Source organism: Physella acuta, unplaced genomic scaffold, assembly GCF_028476545.2.
Source record: "Physella acuta isolate Inbredline_101_S28 unplaced genomic scaffold, ASM2847654v3 ptg001552l, whole genome shotgun sequence".
In the NCBI taxonomy this organism is placed as follows: domain Eukaryota; kingdom Metazoa; phylum Mollusca; class Gastropoda; family Physidae; genus Physella; species Physella acuta.
The window spans coordinates 197,636-216,262 of NW_026733067.1; the positions used below are offsets into that span (position 1 = coordinate 197,636).

At 39.6% G+C, this 18,627-nt stretch overlaps 2 protein-coding genes and 6 non-coding genes across 8 annotated transcripts; 6 read left to right on the plus strand and 2 right to left on the minus strand.

Annotated features, from left to right (window-relative positions):
- The first annotated feature begins 489 nt into the window (after window positions 1-489).
- Window positions 490-6,012, plus strand: LOC131928812 (tachykinin-like peptides receptor 86C). The gene is made up of 3 exons (XM_059284947.1): window positions 490-728; window positions 3,059-3,215; window positions 5,300-6,012. The coding sequence occupies exons 1-3, from the start codon at window positions 528-530 to the stop codon at window positions 6,010-6,012; spliced, it is 1,071 nt and encodes a 356-aa protein (XP_059140930.1). The 5' UTR covers window positions 490-527.
- On the plus strand, window positions 2,278-2,349 carry Trnap-ugg (transfer RNA proline (anticodon UGG)). The gene has a single exon. It is a non-coding gene; the product is annotated as a tRNA-Pro (tRNA).
- On the plus strand, window positions 2,864-2,935 carry Trnap-ugg (transfer RNA proline (anticodon UGG)). Its single transcript has one exon. It is a non-coding gene; the product is annotated as a tRNA-Pro (tRNA).
- On the plus strand, window positions 3,737-3,808 carry Trnap-ugg (transfer RNA proline (anticodon UGG)). Its single transcript has one exon. It is a non-coding gene; the product is annotated as a tRNA-Pro (tRNA).
- A 1,733-nt stretch (window positions 6,013-7,745) lies between the features above and the next one.
- Trnap-ugg (transfer RNA proline (anticodon UGG)) lies at window positions 7,746-7,817 on the plus strand. The gene has a single exon. It is a non-coding gene; the product is annotated as a tRNA-Pro (tRNA).
- A 556-nt stretch (window positions 7,818-8,373) lies between these two features.
- Window positions 8,374-8,445, plus strand: Trnap-ugg (transfer RNA proline (anticodon UGG)). Its single transcript has one exon. It is a non-coding gene; the product is annotated as a tRNA-Pro (tRNA).
- Window positions 8,446-10,105: 1,660 nt separating this feature from the next.
- On the minus strand, window positions 10,106-14,091 carry LOC131928817 (uncharacterized). Its single transcript, XM_059284953.1, has 5 exons — window positions 13,959-14,091; window positions 12,838-12,961; window positions 12,053-12,180; window positions 11,495-11,621; window positions 10,106-10,341 (listed from the first exon to the last, which is right to left on the minus strand). The coding sequence occupies exons 1-5, from the start codon at window positions 14,011-14,013 to the stop codon at window positions 10,197-10,199; spliced, it is 579 nt and encodes a 192-aa protein (XP_059140936.1). The 5' UTR covers window positions 14,014-14,091; the 3' UTR covers window positions 10,106-10,196.
- Window positions 14,092-15,465: 1,374 nt separating this feature from the next.
- Window positions 15,466-15,537, minus strand: Trnap-agg (transfer RNA proline (anticodon AGG)). The gene has a single exon. It is a non-coding gene; the product is annotated as a tRNA-Pro (tRNA).
- Window positions 15,538-18,627: the final 3,090 nt, after the last annotated feature.

Below are 18,627 nucleotides of genomic sequence, written 5' to 3' on the forward strand. Positions count from 1 at the left end.
GGTGAAGTGCTTTCTCATTAAGTATGGCGAAAATAAAAGATTATTTGCGCATGATTATTTTAGTAATTAGGATATCCAACGAAAATGTGAGGGCACCGAATTAATCAATCGTTACTTTCTCACTTGCTTAGTGTGAATCAATCAGTGTGTAGAATGAGATTATTTGTTCTGAAGCTTGTGTTTGTTTATGCGCTCAAATTTTTTTCCGTTATGTTTCCGAGCGCAAATCGATATATTTGCGATAAAATAACCTCGCAATTAACCGATCCGAAATCCTCTAATCTACGTTCGTTCTTTAAATATGTATATCTCGTTACTCAAATAAAACTATAATTTGAAGAAAAAAATCTTTACACCTAATTTAAAATAAAATAATTTTAATAATTTGTTGTAGCAATTAGCCATTGCTAAATTCAACCGTAAATTTTAGTAGTTGGCTATTTAAAGTAGGCTTTCAACACCTGAGTGTTAGAACTGCATCAGTCGTGAGTTATTTAATTCAAGATCGTTTGTTACAACCTTTCCCTATGGCCGGCTTAGGTCACGTGACTAACGAGACCTCACGTGACGAGACCAGCACGAGCTGGCTCGTGATTGGCTACTACAAGATCACCAGCGACGAGGCGAAGATTGTCCTCGAAATCGTTTTCTTCTTCTTCTTCTCCGGCGTCATCAGCGTCTGCGGGACGGTGGCTAATGTCATCAACATTGTCGTCTTCCTCAAGCAGGTGGGTCAAGGTCATCTAGAAATTGATGACCTGCGGTGGTCAGCTGAATAAGGGAAAATTACCGTTCCTGTTTTATTTTCACGCTTCTCCCAAACTTTCAATGTAAATATAGTCTAAATGTCTACTGCATCGAATTGCTAAACGTCACGTGTTAAAAACTGACAAGCGTTATCCGATGTATTTTGAGAATTTTGTTTTAACAAGAGAGAGATAATGGTTAAAGGGGAAATCATTCAAAATTGTCAACCGTTTAACCGTTAGGCTTATTTGGTCATTATTTCACGGTAAAAAAAAAACATCATATGTTAACCCACCGGATTAAAAGCCAACGTAAATAAAAACACGGACAAAAACCACCGAAAATAAAAACACGGACAAAAACCACCGTAAAAAAGACACGGACAAAAACCACTGTAAGCCCAGGTTAACAAAGTTTACACAGCACATTCGAAAGTGATTTGGCGCATGTAAATTGTTCATAAAAGATAAATATCTTTAATTACTGAGCTTTTGCAAAGTGTTTCCTAAAGTGAATTGTCTTTAATTAATGAGCATTTAGGGGTCGGCGGGGTCGAGTCGGTAAAGCTTATGGTTGCTAAACCGAAAAGTCTCGAGTTCGAACCCTCGGGCAGATGAGGCTCGTTAGCTGGGGACAGCCACTCTTCTAGGAGAGATAACTCCAAAATTAAACAACTGCTGCCTTGTAGTTAGTTCTTGGTTGGACAAAGGCTATGGAAGCAAATCCAAAAAGAAAAGCAGGCTGAAATCGGAGTCAATGGCCTCAACGGCGCAAAACCAGTTGACACGTAACGCTTAAAATTGTGTTGGAGGCGCGGTCGAGTCGGCAAAAAGCTCATGGTTGATAAATTCGAACAAAGTCTCGAGTTCAAACCCACTGGCAGATAAATCTCGATCCCCTTCAACACTAATAATTAAGAACGAAGAAGAAGAAGAAGAATGAGCATTTGCAAGGTGTCTCCAAAAGCGAAATGTATTTAATTAATGTGCATTTGCAAGGTGTCTTCAAAAGTGAAATGTCTTTACTTAATGAGCTTTTGCAAGGTGTCTCCAAAATTGAAATGTCTTTATGTGATTTTGCAAGTTGTCTCCAAAACTGAAATGTCTTTATAATTTTTTGAAAGGTATCTCCAAAATTGAAATGTCTTCAGTTATTGAGTTTTGGCTACACATTGCGAAAACTCATTGAGACATTTCACTTTTGGAGTGGGGACACCCTGCAAAAAGCTCATTAATTAAAGACATTTCACTTTTGGAGACAACTTGCAAAAGCACATAAAAGCACTCCAAAAGTGAAATGTCTCAATGATTTTTTGCAATGTGTCGCCAAAAGTGAAATGTCTTCGGTTATTGAGTTTTTTTCAAGGCGTGGCCAAAAGGGGAAGCCATTGTACATCTACATCTGCAAGATGTTTTTACCGTGTTAAAAAAACTCCTCTAGGATTAGAAGCAATCTGGTAACAGATGTTTGGGATTTGGAAAACTTGTTTTGTTAAAGATTTTAAAATTTAAAAGTAACTATAGTTACAACGGCTCGTTGGTCTAGGGGTATGATTCTCGCTTTGGGTGCGAGAGGTCCCGGTTTCAAATCCCGGACGGGCCCGTTATTTTTTAAACAGCTTTCGTAAAATCGTCTCATTAGTGACTTACATCAATCACTTTCTATATTTTTCAAAACACTGTTAATAATTTACCTCAAAATTAGGCACATATTGTAGTTCATATAGCTCATTACCTTAACTGGTATAATCTGTGCTAAAAAGCCTGTCTATAAAAACCCCCACATATGTACATGAATGTCATCTTTAGAACGAAAGTCAGAGATCATGGGAAGAATATGGGAAGATGTGTCGCATTGATTAGTATCTCATTAAACCAACCCATTTCAAGCCAAGCTCTAGCAGAAAATAATTAACATTGTGTCCTTTAACGCTCTGTCTCCGCCAATACAAAATTTAGTGGCTGAAAATCTTAAGCCAAGAGAAACAGCTTGTAATGCATGTGAAAATTGATAAAAGAAATTTGAAAGTATTAAAAGGTGAGATTAAGATGTAACAGATGGACTCACAAGGGTTACAAAAATTTAAAATTATTAAAACAGGATGTGAAATAACAACGGCTCGTTGGTCTAGGGGTATGATTCTCGCTTTGGGTGCGAGAGGTCCCGGGTTCAAATCCCGGACGGGCCCGTTACTTTTGCTGCTGCTAACATTTCGGCTATTATTACACAATGGCACATCCAAATAGTTAATTTGTTACTATTCCTGGTGTCTCGCGACCCAGCGACGTCACTTCCTGCTCGTATTCTCCAGGGGTTCAGCGATGCCGTCAACATCAGTTTACTGGGACTAGCCGTGGCTGACCTTGGATCTCTGTTGACCTTGATATGGATGAGCGTCTGCTTCAGTCCCTGGTTTCATTACTCTGACATTCCGTTGGACGCTAAAGACATCCAGTACTTAACTGCAGGTAAAACGTTACTTAAGTTACTTAACTGTAGGTAAAACGTTACTTAAGTTACTTAATTGTAGGTTGCAGGAACTAAAATATAGACATGTCAAGGTTTGGTATATACCGACACATTGTAATTGGTTTGGCTTGCTAGAAGAACAGTGTTTCTTCCAGACTTTTTTCTCCGGGGGGTCACTTGAAATTTTCGGGGGGGGGCGGTAAACTTTCTTCGGGGGGGCGGACACTGTTAAAAGTATATATTTTCTATATAAATTATATAAATTTCATTCCGTTCGGGGGGGCGGTAAAAATTTTTCGGGGGGGGGGGGGGGGGGGCTTTTTCCCCCCGAAGAGATGCCTGGAAGAAACTCTGTAGAAGAAGGGAAAATAATAAGGCTAATTATTACGAGCCGACCAGCGGCGTACCATACAAATATAAGCCGAGAACATGGACCGTTCGAATAGGATTAGGATGTAACAGATGGAAACTGGCGTCTAAGAACTTATAAAATACAAAGTAATATGAGTTTAAATACAACGGCTCGTTGGTCTAGGGGTATGATTCTCGCTTTGGGTGCGAGAGGTCCCGGGTTCAAATCCCGGACGGGCCCGTTATTTTTTGTTAATGCCCTTATGACTAATCAGAATAGCAAAGGTTAAACTAATGACGACCATAAGTTAACGCAGTATAGCGCTTTAACTCAATAGGACCACAAGTCAACCCAATTATTTCACAAGTCAATCCAGTTATATCACAAGTCAACCCAGTTATATCACAAGTCAACCCAGTTATACCACAAGTCAACCCAGTTATATCACAAGTCAACCCAGTTATATCACAAGTCAACCCAGTTATATCACAAGTCAACCCAGTTATATCACAAGTCAACCCAGTTATATCACAAGTCAACCCAGTTATATCACAAGTCAACCCAGTTATATCACAAGTCAACCCAGTTATATCACAAGTCAACCCAGTTATATCACAAGTCAACCCAGTTATATCACAAGTCAACCCAGTTATATCACAAGTCAACCCAGTTATATCACAAGTCAACCCAGTTATACCACAAGTCAACCCAGTTATATCACAAGTCAACCCAGTTATATCACAAGTCAACCCAGTTATATCACAAGTCAACCCAGTTATATCACAAGTCAACCCAGTTATATCACAAGTCAACTCAGTTACACCCAGAGTTTCTTCCAGGCATCTCCCCCCCCCCCCCCATCCCCCGAAGAAAGTCTACCGCCCCCCCCCCCCGTACAAAATGACATTTATATAGAAAATATATACTTTTGGAAGAAACACTGGTAATTCCACAAGTCAACCCAGTTATACCATAAATCAACCCAGTTATACCATACTCCGCTATTTAGTGACGGGTGAAGACGTCCTGAAAGACACAGTTGTCCTAATGGGGTGGGTGGGTACACACTGTTGCGAATGCCTGGAAACCGAGGGAGGTGGCGAGAGTCGGCGTGCGTGCGTGGTGTCTCGCATGGTTGGGTGACGTAGAGAATAATATATATATATATATATATATATATATATATATATATATATATATATATATATATATATATATATATATATATATATATATATATATATATATATGCCATTTGACAAGTAAGTCTTGGAGGACAGGTAAGTAAATTCAAGGTGAGTAATGGGTAATGTGTGATGGGTACATTATGGGCGAATAGGTTATAGTTATGGAGTGGGTCAATTGTATGAAAAAATTGCTCCGGCTAATTGCTCGAATCCTCTTTCAATTGGAAGAGTTTACAGAGTTAGGAAATTGACTTCTTAAAAAAAGAAACCAATTTGTAGTTTTCAAGCTTTTGTTCTAAGCACGAGTATTGAAAATAGAGGGACTCTAAGAACATAAAATAAAATTGATAAGTTGAGCCACATATGTAAATATCAAGTGCTACATGCTTGACTCGTATTTTAGTATCAACTATAGTTTTTTTTTTAAATTATGTTATAAATTTTTCTAAATTAAATTATGTTCTGTAATGTATTACATCTTACGAGCGTTAAACCAATCAAGTTTTGAGAGCTACAGCAAAGACCTTTTTGTCGTGTTCCCCAGGCTGGCCTCACGTCTGCTTCGCTCGAATCACCAGCTGGATCACCGCCTTCATCACGTTTGAAAGATGCCTCTGCATCGCCTTGCCCCTGAAGGTCAAGCACATCATCACCCCCAGAAGAACCTTCTACACCGTGTTTGGGATCTTCCTCCTCATGTTCGCCTGCGTGACACCCGTTTTCTGCGTCATCAGCATTGGGCCGAAATACTTCGCCGAACGCAACCGCACAGTTTTAGGTCTCGTTTACGCTACCGGGGGTCCGGACGTTGAAAACATTTCTTTCTCCATCACCGTCATCGCGCAACTCACCTCCTTCGTCCTCGTCATCCTGTGCACGATAATTCTCATCCACAACTTGCTTCTAAAATCAAGATGGCGTCAAACTGCGACCAGCGATCAGAACAATAAAAATTCCCTTTCAACCCGGGATAAGAGAGTTGTTGTAATGGTTACCTCAATATCGTCCATCTTCATCGCGTGTTTTCTGCCGAGCGCCGTGAACCTGATCCTGATGATCCACTTCTCCCCAGACTACAGCGTGGTGGGGAGGGAGCAGAACACGTTCCTGGTGTCCTGGTCCATCCTCAACACACTCGAGGCCACCAGCAGCACGGTCAACATATTGGTCTACTACCACATGAGTTCAAAGTTCAGGCTTTATTTCTGGCAGCTGTTTGGGAGAAATGGGACCGACGGGATAGCTCGTGATAAATAAAACTACATGGTCACCAATTAAATTTTTGTTTCGTTTATTTATTTTGTCTGTTGTTTTTCTAGCTATTTTAAATGAGAATTTTAAAAAGTTGACCAAGACAAATCTTGCCCTTATAGCGTTACCCAAGAGAACACAGAACACATTATGTAGGACCGCAGCCTGTACTATCAAGCACGGTCTAGACATTGGCTCCAATGGCACCCCGTCAAAAGAGCGCACGACAAAAGAGCGCCGACATAAGAGCGCAGACAAAAGAGCGCCGACATAAGAGCGCCGACATAAGAGCGCACTAATTTCCCGACAAAAGAGCGCCGACATAAGAGCGCAAACTAAAAATCGAAAAACCATATTTAATAAATAAAAACAAGAAAATTAACTCAGATCAGAAGGCATTGTTTGGTGTTAACTCTTTATTGTTTCATTAAAAAAACTAATTGTTTAGTTTCTTTAACTAAAAAACTGGTACAATTATTCAAAACGCAATCTAATAACACATACAAAGATTTTAAATGATAGGCCTAAAGTGAGGATATAAACTGAAATGAAATGTAACAAAATGAAAATAAGTTCAAATTAATAAAACGTTTCTTTATAGTTGCATTTATATTGCTAAGTTGTAGGCTATACCCCATTGTCTGGTTGTCGTTTGAAGAGGTTCAGGAATTGTTATCTCTGCAACGTTCTGTGAATTTGGGTATGGCAGCTGCGTTTTCTCTGTCTTTCAATTGCACGTTGTGAAGCGACGTATGCCGGCAAATGAGGTGCTCCTTCCATCGAAATTCCTTCTCTGGCTTGTTGTATAATCTGCCTTGGTTTCCCCCCCCCCCCCCCCTTCCACTGCCCGTGTTCGTATAGCCGAAACAACTTTAGCTGCTTCAATTTTACCCGGATCAAGATCGTGATTGTGTTCTGATGATGACAGAACAACATCGTTCAGCATTTTCATCCGTCCTCGTCAGCCATCTTTCTTGCAGCATCTCCATGTCGTTCTCACATCAGCATTTGCTCTGTCCTGTCTATATCTGTAGCCTTCGCTTTCTCTGATTCGATCTTCTCCATGTTACTTGGGTTAGAAATATTTTCAAACTGCATTCATAACATATTAACCATCATATATAAATAAAAACATTATTTTCTCGCCGATTGTTTAATTAAAACAAGTGTTAACCATGTCATATTCGTTTAGCGTACAACATGTGTTTTTTTAATTGACTGCGCTCTTATGTCGGCGCTCTTTTGTCTGCGCTCTTTTGTCAGCGCTCTTATGTCGGCGCTCTTTTGTCTGCGCTCTTATGTCGGCGCTCTTATGTCGGCGCTCTTTTGTCTGCGCTCTTATGTCGGCGCTCTTTTGTCGTGCGCTCTTTTGACGGGTCACCGGCTCCAATACATCCAACTCAGAAAAAAAAAACCTGTATGTGGGAGTTTGCGGATCAGGGGGCCACCGTCCATTTTGTCCACGACGTTGAACTTTTCATCTAGCTCCACCGATATAATATGAAGAACGACTAAGAAGAAAGAAAAGAAAATGACAAAATCCATATGTTTTGGGCTAGGTTGGAAAAGAGTATCGGTTGGGCCGTTGTGATAAGTTGTTCTTTCTTCAACGACGGCTGCAAGCTGTCATACAAATATAAGCCGATGCATAGACCGTTCGAATAAGATTAGGATGTAACAGATGGAGTCTGGCGTCTAAGAACTTATAAAATACACAGTAATAGAAGTTTAAATACAACGGCTCGTTGGTCTAGGGGTATGATTCTCGCTTTGGGTGCGAGAGGTCCCGGGTTCAAATCCCGGACGGGCCCGTTATTTTTGGTAAACGCCATTTTGATTAATCAGAATAGCAAAGTTAAACTAATGACGACCATAACTTAACGCAATATAGTACTTTCACTCAATAGGACCACAAGTCAACCCAGTTATATGGTTGTTGTGGTTACTTTCCGGCATTCGCAGGCAAGCAGTCGGACGCTTTTGACATTACTTTAGAAAGGTCTACATTTGGCAATTCGCTAATGGGGAAAAAAATTTCAAGTATGGATCTTGAGTGCTCTGCCCCTAGTTCTGTAAAGTCAGAGATCATGTGAAGATTTGTCGTATTGATTAGCATCTCATTAAACCAACCTATTTTAAGCCAAGCTCTAGTAGAATATAATTAACACTGTGTCCTTTAACGCTTTGTCGACTCCAATACAAAATTTAGTGGCTGAAAAGTCTTAAGCCAAGAGAAACAGCTTGTAATGCATGAGAGTATTGGTAAAAGAAAGTTGAAAATATTAAAAGGTGAGATTAAGATGTAACAGATGGACTAAAGAGGGTTGCAACAGTTTAAAATATTAAAACTAGATTTGAAAAAACAACGGCTCGTTGGTCTAGGGGTATGATTCTCGCTTTGGGTGCGAGAGGTCCCGGGTTCAAATCCCGGACGGGCCCGTTATTTTTGGTTAACGCCCTGATTAGCAAAGATTAAACTAATGACGACCATAATTTAACGCAGAATTGTACTTTAATTCAATAGGACCACAAGGCAACCCAGTTATACCACAAGTCAATCCAGCTATATCACAAGTAAACCGAGTTACATCACAAGTCAACCCAGATATACCACAAGTCAACCCAGTTATACCAGTTATACCACAAATCAATAATATTTAAACACTAAGCCCAAAAATAAGCACCATATATTTTGAAATAGGTAAACGCTATTATTCAGTGTTTTCTAAAATATCATTTAACAGAAGAAAGAAACTAAATTCCCCAAACAATAATTAAAGAGCCCGAATAATTCACTGTCATATTTCCTTTTGCTGCCCAAGACACACGGGGTGCCACAGAAACATTTTTTCAGCTTTGCCGGCCCCTTGCAATTTTCTTGGCAGTTTTTTGTTGTTGTTGTTTTTTTTTTGTTTTTGTTGTTTTGCTGTGCATTCCATTTATGCTTTTCTCATTGAGGTGTCCAACTAAACTCCATTCCTGTAATGTGATCTGGATTTATTTTTAAAATTTGTCCCAGCCAGCGCCACTTTTTTTCCCGACTATATCGGAAACTGCTCTTATTTCCATCTCTCCCAGTCGTCTATCATTCGATAGTGACGGGTCAGTGGATGCCTTTTATAATTCACCAGCACTTTGTTTGGAAAGGGTCAGGTGATCTGCTGGTGGTGGTGGTTACTTTCCAGCATTCACTGGCAAGCAATTAGGCGCTTTTGACATTACTTTAGAAAGGTCTACATTTGGTAATTTGCCAACGGGGTGTACGTGAATGGAACCTAAGTGTTCTGCCCCTAGTACAGTAAACTGTCTTGTAATGTCCTAATACATGAGACTTTACAATTGTATACTGTAAATTAATATTCTAATGTTCTTTTACTGAAAATTTTCACTAAACTCCTTAGAACTTAAAGTTAAACTTGCGATTTAAGCAAACACTTACTTAATTCTTTATTATCTTCTTTCGATAACATTCATTACCAGCTGAGTCTATAGCTTATTCTAGTTGGAAAAAGGTCAGTTTGCACTTGCAAATTTCACATTCTAGAAAATTCTGTTGAGCGCCTAGTGAAGGTAGCACATCAGCCTAATATTGTGTTGTGTCAGGCTTGTATAAAATGTCGAACCACGCATACAATTTATGAAAGGTATTTTGATTTAGATGCGAATGTTTGATCTCAAACCCACCAAACGAGAACCAGACGAGTTTTGCACTGGTCTAGATCTTCATTACGTCATTAGTTAGGGTAAGGATAATGATACCCACACTTAAAATAGACTAAAACTCTTTCACGATTTAATGAGAACCGATAAAATTTTATAACAACAACATAATATTAACAGAAATTTATATAATACGAATTTTTAAAAAATATGCGTTTATTTTACTTCCAAATAGTATTTAAAACAATAATTGCTGAAAATGTGATGATAATTTAAAAATTTAAGCTTTTCTTAACATCTTAAATACAAATTACAGTTTTCTAGTTAGCATTTTGTTGCATTTTATTTATTTGTGCTCTTTTTACGTCACGAAATGAATCGTTTTCTGCTTCAAATTTCTCCCATATTTTAAGAAGGCAGATTTAATAATGTTAAACAACATATTTCACACCTATAAGGTAAATCATTTTTTTTTCTTTCCAAAAAATTAGACTTTTAAAAGGTTATTTTAAAAATCTTGTCCCCCATGACTAAATTTTGTCAAAGTCGCAGAGGTCATCAGTGTAGGCTTCAGCCAGGTCTATGGTGTTGGCCATGGCGAAGAGTTGTCCCCCTGCGGCGCCACATTCCCTTGTAGCATGAGACTTCAAACAGTTCCAGGTCGTATTCAAGGCACTGGGGAACACAATGCAAAGACTGTATGTGGCAGGTAAGTCTATTGGTGAATAGAAAAACCAAGTATAGTACCCTGATGGTCAATTGGTGAGGTGAAGTAGAGTTCACTTGTTTCATGGACCTCGGCATAGTGTGGTCAATACTATGCCCAGTCGCCTTTACTTTCCCTAACGTGAGTAAAGTAACTATCATTGTTTAGTTGGCTCAAGGATATGACCTCAAAACTTTTGGATTAGCAGTCTTATGCTCTACAATCCAACCCAGCCATACTTAAGTTGTATAAAGTACTATAAGGGTATTCAGTTAAAGTTAATATTTTACAAAAGTATACACGTCTTACGCTCGCCTATTGGTATAAAATTCAGGTTTAAAGTTGAACACAAGTATACAAGTCAAATTGAATGTGGTATACAATTTTACAAGTCAGTTTTAATGTTGTATCACAGCATACACATCGAGAAAATAATATCATATTTTAATTATCTTTCTTAATCTATCTAAACAGATAATAAAAGACTCACCTAAAATCATGGGTCGTATGCTTACTTCAAATGGTAATTTTATTTTATGTTTACCTTGTTCATTTCAATATATACTTGTTCATTGTAGATAAACATAGATATTTCAGTAAAAGAATATTACCTACACAATATATACAAGCTTAGAATGTAAGTAGCTTAATGTTACCACACGGTAATCTAACTTAGTCCAACTTACCTACACAATAGTCCAACTTAGTCTAAATTACCTACACAATATTCTAACTTACCTACACGATAGTCTAACTTAACTACACAATAGTCTAACTTACCTACACGATAATCTAACTTACCTACTCACTAGTTTAACTTAGTCTAACTTACCTACATGATAGTCCAACTTAGTCTAAATTACCTACACAATAATCTAACTTACCTACACGATAGTCTAACTTAACTACACAATAGTCTAACTTAGTCTAACTTACCTACACGATAGTCTAACTTAGTCTAAATTACCTACACAATAGTCCAACTTACCTACACGATAGTCTAACTCACCTACAGAATAGTCTAACTTACCAACACGATAATCTAACTTACCCACACGATAGTCTAAATTAGTTTAACTTACCTTCGAGTTAGTTCCTACCGTGTATATCCCAATACCTTACCAGCACGTGACTCCCGACTCTTGTGACAGAAGTTCCAGAGGCTCCGAGCAGAAATAATTGGTGACATCCAACATTCTCATCTTGAATATGTCAGTAGTGCAATTGTTGGCCTGGAACTCTTCAACGGCTAGATATTGGAGGCCATTTGATGAACCAAAAGTTGATGGCATATTCAAATTTTTTAGTGCTTATAAGATGTAGGAAAGAGAATGGCAGAGATGCTGGACTGAATATGGGGAAGATCAGTTGTTAGGGAAGCTGATGCGGTCGGAATGTTATGGGCAGAACTTAGTGGAATCACATATAACCATTTACGGTGGATTGGTGGTGTTTGTGGTGTAGGGGAATGATGGAAACGATGATGATTATGATGATACTGATGTTCATGGTGATGATGATAAATGTTAATTTTGTTGTTGATTATCATGATATTGATGATGAGTATCTTGTAATTTCTAAAAGTACCGTATGCGTTATTATATTCCTTTTCGGAAACACACACAAGCTTAATTAGTAGAAAAGTAAAATGACATATTCAGACGGAGATTAAGTACTCACCTTGCTTTCCATCTTCGCTGCAGAATAAACTTGCAAAGGCGGCGTGGGCTCTTTTTTCGATGACCAGTCGCACTTCTTTACACCTGTCTTTAGCGGCCCTCACACAAGCTTTGTACTTGTCCAGATCTCTGGGGACAGATCACGTGATTCCCGTAAACCTCGACATTTATCACCAACATAATTTAACATTTAGTGATGAAGCGGATTATTCAATAATACATTTGTTTTGTTAAAGTTTACGTTTTAGTTTGTGCGCTTGTGTATCTTCAGGTAGTAGATAATAAATTGTTATCAATTACTAACTCTCTGGTAATTTTTGCAACCCCCCCCCCCTTCCACCTCACTTCCGATTTGCGGTCATGACCGGTTACAAATTTCGATTTAAAAAAAATAATCAGAAAAAAAATAATGTAAAAACAAAAGTAATTTAAAATTTGAAAATATGATCTATCAGATTTGCTACCAACATCTATCTCTATAATCCTGTAAGTTTTTTTTTAATTCACATAAGCCATCTTTGAGTTAGTTCGATGTTAAAAGGTATATAAAATCCAAGACGGCTGCCATTAGCATGGTAACGGCAGAAATTTTTTGGCCATTTTTAAAGTTTAGGATCAGGAATAGAGTTGTGGTTAAGTGAAAATTGGGCTAAGGATTAAGGTCAATGGCGTCGTTAAGTCGGGTGTCACCCGGTGCGGCTCCTCATTGTGTCATCCCCCCCCCCTCCCGTTATTTATTTTCCTTTGAAAATTTTGCAGTTGGTCTCAAGAGAAACCTCCACTCACTGACAGATGGGTTCAAAGAATGAGTTGTTGAAGTAGGAGTACGAGCTGTTGCTGTCATGTTCCATGTCAGGCAGGACACATCGCCGCAGTGGTTGGCAGTTCGAGCTCGGGATGATCCCGGTTTCTGTGGAGAAAAAATTTTAAAAATAAAAAACGTTGGGTGTTTTTTTAGATAAGCCCCGCTGCTAAAGCAAAAAGTACACCCGTTAAGAGTAAAGTTGCGCCACTTTTTACAAGCTCCAATAATATATAAAATTGACGACAGGTGAGACTCTATACTTAATGCGATGGCAAGAGAGACTATAATTTATGCCTAATGCAACAGCAATGTAGCCTATAATTTATGCCTAATGCAACAGCAAGGTAGCCTTTAATTTATGCATAATGCAATGACAGGGTAACATATATACCTAATGCAACAGCAAGGTAGCCTATGATTTATGCCTAATGCGACGACAGGGTAGCCTACATATATCTAATGCGACGACAAGGTGACGACCTCTTTTGTTCTAGTGAGAATGCAGGAAAATTTCTTCATTATGCCTAGTGGGACGACAAAATATAGCTTCTACAGTAAGTGAAATAAAAGAATCCTCTTTAGACCTAGCGATTCATTGGGCAGATGAAGTAGAGTTCATGTTACCTGACCTCGGGAAATGAACGAAAGGTGTGGTCTGCGTTTTGCGCATCCGCTAATACTTTCCCTAACACGAGTTAGGTACCCATTAGATCTGGGCAGACTCAAGGACGTTCTACTAATTTTTGACCTGGGGTCGAACTCGAGACTTTCAGGTTAGCAGCCTAGCGCTCTATCGCTTCTACAGTAGGACGGAGAATTTGTTGTCAGCTGGTATTTTAAAAGAAGTGGTTTCCACAGAGTAATACAAGCAATACAATAAAAGAAAAAAAAAAGAAATTCTAGCGTTAAATGTTTCAAAAGAATATTACTGTAGGCAGGCAGAATACTGGTGTAGGCCTATACAAGACAGCAGATTAAAATAAAACTCACCAGCTGTAAAAGAAAAAAAACCTAGCGCTAAATTTTTTAAAAGAATATTTCTACTACTGTAGGCAAGCAGAATACTGGTGTATACAAAACAGCAGATTAAAATAAAACTCACCAGACACAACAACAACAGCAATGAGCAGCAGACAAACTTTGATGATGTGGGCCATTGTGGTGGTAGAAGTCTTGTTCACTAACACGGTAAAGATGACCGGAGCACCCACAAGTACAGTATATAAAGGTTTGATAGACGAGGGCATCACGTTTTAAATTAATTAATCCACCGAAGGGTTTGTCTTAAGGACATTCCAATGAAAATAGTAAAAAATACACGAGAGGACGTCCTGTTGAGTAGTTCATGGAGTGCAGGTTACAAAGCTATTCAGGTGGAAACTGGAGGCTGTCAATAATGCCTGCCGTCAGCATGTGTTTTTCGTCTACGGCTGGATAATGAAGAGAGCAACCAGAAAATGTAGATGTAGAATCCAGAGGACGCTGTGGAAACAGCCTGACGACTTGGACTTTGCAGACGACCTCGCGTTCCTCTTCCACAACCAACAGCAGAAGACAAACATTGTGGCAGAAAAAGTCCGCTCAGGTTGGACTCAACATCCACAAGCGAAAGACAAAAGTACTACAGATTGATGTAACTCACACTGGACAAGTCAGTAGAACGTCCCTGAGTTCACCCAGCTCTATTGGGTACCTAACTCACGTTAAGGAAAGTAAAGGCGGCTGGGTATAGGGCTGGTAAGTAGTTCAATAAACAGTTCTATGGCTCATGCAGGTTTTATTGAGCCGTAGAACTGGTTGGTGACCTCTTACCAGCCTTATAGTGCTGACCACACTATCCCATTATATGCCGAGGTCACAGAAACTAGTCAACTCTACTTCACTTGCCCCAAAAACCGCTAGGTTCCAAAGCTAACTTTACTTTTACTCTAAACAAGCAACACTTGGTAGCGTCCCCTTGGAGGAAAGGGCCGTAAATCACCGACTTAGGTAGTGTTGTGTAAGTAAAAGCAGCAGGGATAGGTTAAGCAGCATCAGCCTTCACACAGCTAAAGAACAAGGTGCGCATGTTTAACTCCAACGTTACATCATCGCTGCTGTGTGGGGCAGAGGCTTGGAGGGCGGAGACTTGAAAGATGACCAAGACGACCATTGATAAAGTTAGACCTTTATGAACAGCTGTCCAAGACAAATACTTAGGACCCGCAGCCACGACACCATCAGCATCGCACAGACAACGTAGGAAAATTAAATGGGGTTTAATAAGGTACACACCGTGCAGGCCACCAATCAATTTCACCAGGCATGCGTTGAGGTAGAACACACAAGGAAAACACAAAAGAGGTCGACCGAGAAACACCTAGAAGCTGAAACTACAAAAATGTTTTATACGTGAGTCAGGTTGAGAAAATGGCCCATGACAGAAGACTACCTAGACTGATATACCCGCGTCTTCTACAGAAACCAGCCAACAAGTAAGCCTACATTGAGTTAGAAAAAAATAATCAAATAAAAAATTAAAAGTAATGCAAGCAATTTAGGACAGTAAACGAACAGTTGAGGCTTCTTTTTCAGTATTTGGTTAACCAAAAAAAAAATCTCAAAAGGTTGGGCCCGTCCGGGATTTGAACCCGGGACCTCTCGCACCCTAAGCGAAAATCATACCCCTAGACCAACGGGCCTTGCTTGTATTTAAAAAAATAATCTACTCAAGTTTCTATTTGAGAAATGTAATCTTTACCACATGTCTCCCATTCGATACTAAGGCTGTAAACAATCTCATAAGATTATCGATAATCCTGTTAAAACATTTTTTAAAAAGTTCAGATCAATTATTTTAATCCGTATAACTCCTGCAGAGCAAGGCGCATTTATTAAAGATCAGAAGCAGGTCTTAGGACCCCTATTGTCGCAGGAATTTTTCCAAGGGTCGGTAGGATCAAGATATTAATTACATAATTTATAATTACCACCTACGGTTTAAAACGTTTCAATGTACTTTTTGGAGAACTGAAAATAAAATAACTAAACATAGGACAAAACTGTTGTTTTGTGTTTGATGCTTGTGAAATTGATATTATAATGGGGGATTACAAAAAATTAAGGGGAAAGAATAACACAAGTGGATATAATAAACCGTAACTCAACCTACAGAACATCATAAACCACGCCCCCAACCCACAAGCAAGATTACACCCCACAACATAAAACACACATTAAATCTCACACTCCACATCCCGCACACCATTGTCCATACCTCACAACAGCAACCACACAAGGTAAACCCAAGCACTCATCTCACATCACACACACACACACACACCACTTCCCATACACCACACCCACACATCACTACACACATACACCACACACACACTGAGTAGACGGAACCCCAACACTCACACACACCACCCACACACACGGAGTAGACCAAACCCCACACCAACAGTTCTACATGTAAAATAACCACACCCCCACCCTACACGACATTCCCAAAAATGAGTGACGTGGATCCTTTCAACTGCTGAATATAAACGAATCGTTCATTTATACGACCCAGGGGATATATTTTTACCATTCTACCGTCCCACATCGCCGTTATTATCACCCAATATGAGGGTTTGCCGGGGGGGGGGGACGTGCTCTAATGGAGATTGGACATCTAAATGCTGTGTGGACCGTTACATTCTATTGTCGTGCAGGTACCCATTAGTGCTGAGTTGACCAGTAAATTCTATTGAGCGCCAGGTACTCATTAGTGCTGAGTTGACCAGCAAATTCTATTGACATGTCAGGTACCCATTAGTGCTGAGTTGACTGTTAAATTCTATTGATCGCCAGGTACCCATTAGTGCTGAGTTGACTGTTAAATTCTATTTAGCGCCAGGTACCCATTAGAGCTGAGTTGACTGTTAAATTCTATTGAGCGCCAGGTTCTCATTAGTGCTGAGTTGACTGTTAAATTCTATTGAGCGCCAGGTACCCATTAGTGCTGAGTTGACTGTTAAATTCTATTGAGCGCCAGGTAACCATTAGTGCTGAGTTGACTGTTAAATTCTATTGACATGCCAGGTACCCTTTAGAGCTGAGTGGACTGTTAAATTCTATTGACATGCCAGGTACCCATTAGTGCTGAGTTGACTACCGCTCCACGAGCATGCCAGGTACCCATTAGTGCTGAGTTGACTACCGCTCCACGAACATGCCAGGTACCCATTAGTGCTGAGTTGACTACCGCTCCACGAACATGCCAGGTACCCATTAGTGCTGAGTTGACTACCGTTCCACGAACATGCCAGGTACCCATTAGAGCTGAGTTGACTACCGTACCACGAACATGCCAGGTACCCACTAGTGCTGAGTTGACTACCGCTCCACGAACATGCCAGGTACCCATTAGTGCTGGGTTGACTACCGCTCCACGAACATGCCAGGTACCCATTAGTGCTGAGTTGACTTCCGCTCCACGAACATGCCATGTACACACTGGAGCTGTTTAGCCTGCGAGACGTTCCACTGACGTCAGAGCCGCCACCAGACGTGCTATTTTTAGGCTTGCCAATCGCGCGCTCTACCTTATGTCTCATGATGTACTTCAGATGTTTTAGTGTTGGAACAAAAAGATTTTAATCGTATAAAAAGTATGAGAAGAATGAGCTGTTTGAAATAAGATCGGGCTTGATTGACCCTAAAGAAACAGCTGTTACAAATAAACCGGTAAAAACAATAGATTATTTTCAAGAAGCTTAAAAGTAATTAATCGTTTAATTATACTTAATCTAAGCGATACATCTAAATAAGCCATCATTTTATATACTTTGAGTCCTTTTACTAAGTATTAGAAAAAAGTGTTTTTATAGATCATGTTACAGGTATTATTATTTTCTCTCAAATTTTGAACTGACTGAATTTCATTTTGTTTTTTACTTCAAAAATATAATAAAATTGTAAGTTAGTCACTAGCATACGTGACCATTTTAGGCCGGATAAATATTTTCATACATCTACATCAGACCAGTGGCGTAGCGTGGTCGGGTGTCACCCGGTGCGGCACTTAATGGTGTCACCCCCCAGAGGCGTAGCGACCCTTCCCGGTGACAAACTTTCAATTTTCGATTTGCACCCCCTCCCTCAAACTTTCGATTTGCATCCCACCCCTCAAACTTTCGATTTGCACCTCTTAAAAGACTATTTAACACTCGAATTAATCACTTAAATAAGTGGAATTATCATTTTTCTCTATATATTTTGCTATTTTTTTGCCTTGGTGTAACCCCCCTAAATGGTGTCACCCGGTGCGGTCCGCACCCCCCGCCCTACCCTCGCTACGCCTCTGCACCAGACCATGACACAACTCCAGTGCTCTCAATAAGCAAGTCAGCAGGAAACCACATTCACAATGTCATATGTTCTATCACCAGACCACACCGTCTCAATGTAGTAGGCGCTGGGTCCCTCTCTATAAATACCGACAATGACTATCCAAGTCCAACCATATTGTAAAATTGTACAATACACCATTCTGCTGTTCAGCCTACTTCAAATTCCTGCGTAGGCACCTGGCTTTTCTAAGAAAATGTATGATTTAATGGTGTGATAGAAAATGAAGATAACATCAAGAGCTGTGTACTGCACAACACGAACTACGTGTTATAAAATTCCAACTTAATCTATTCGAAGATCTATTAGAAACGCTTACGTGAACAACCAAGCTATAAATAAATGTCAGCGTGTTTCGTGCCCGACATACATTTTTTTAAATTCGTGCAAGT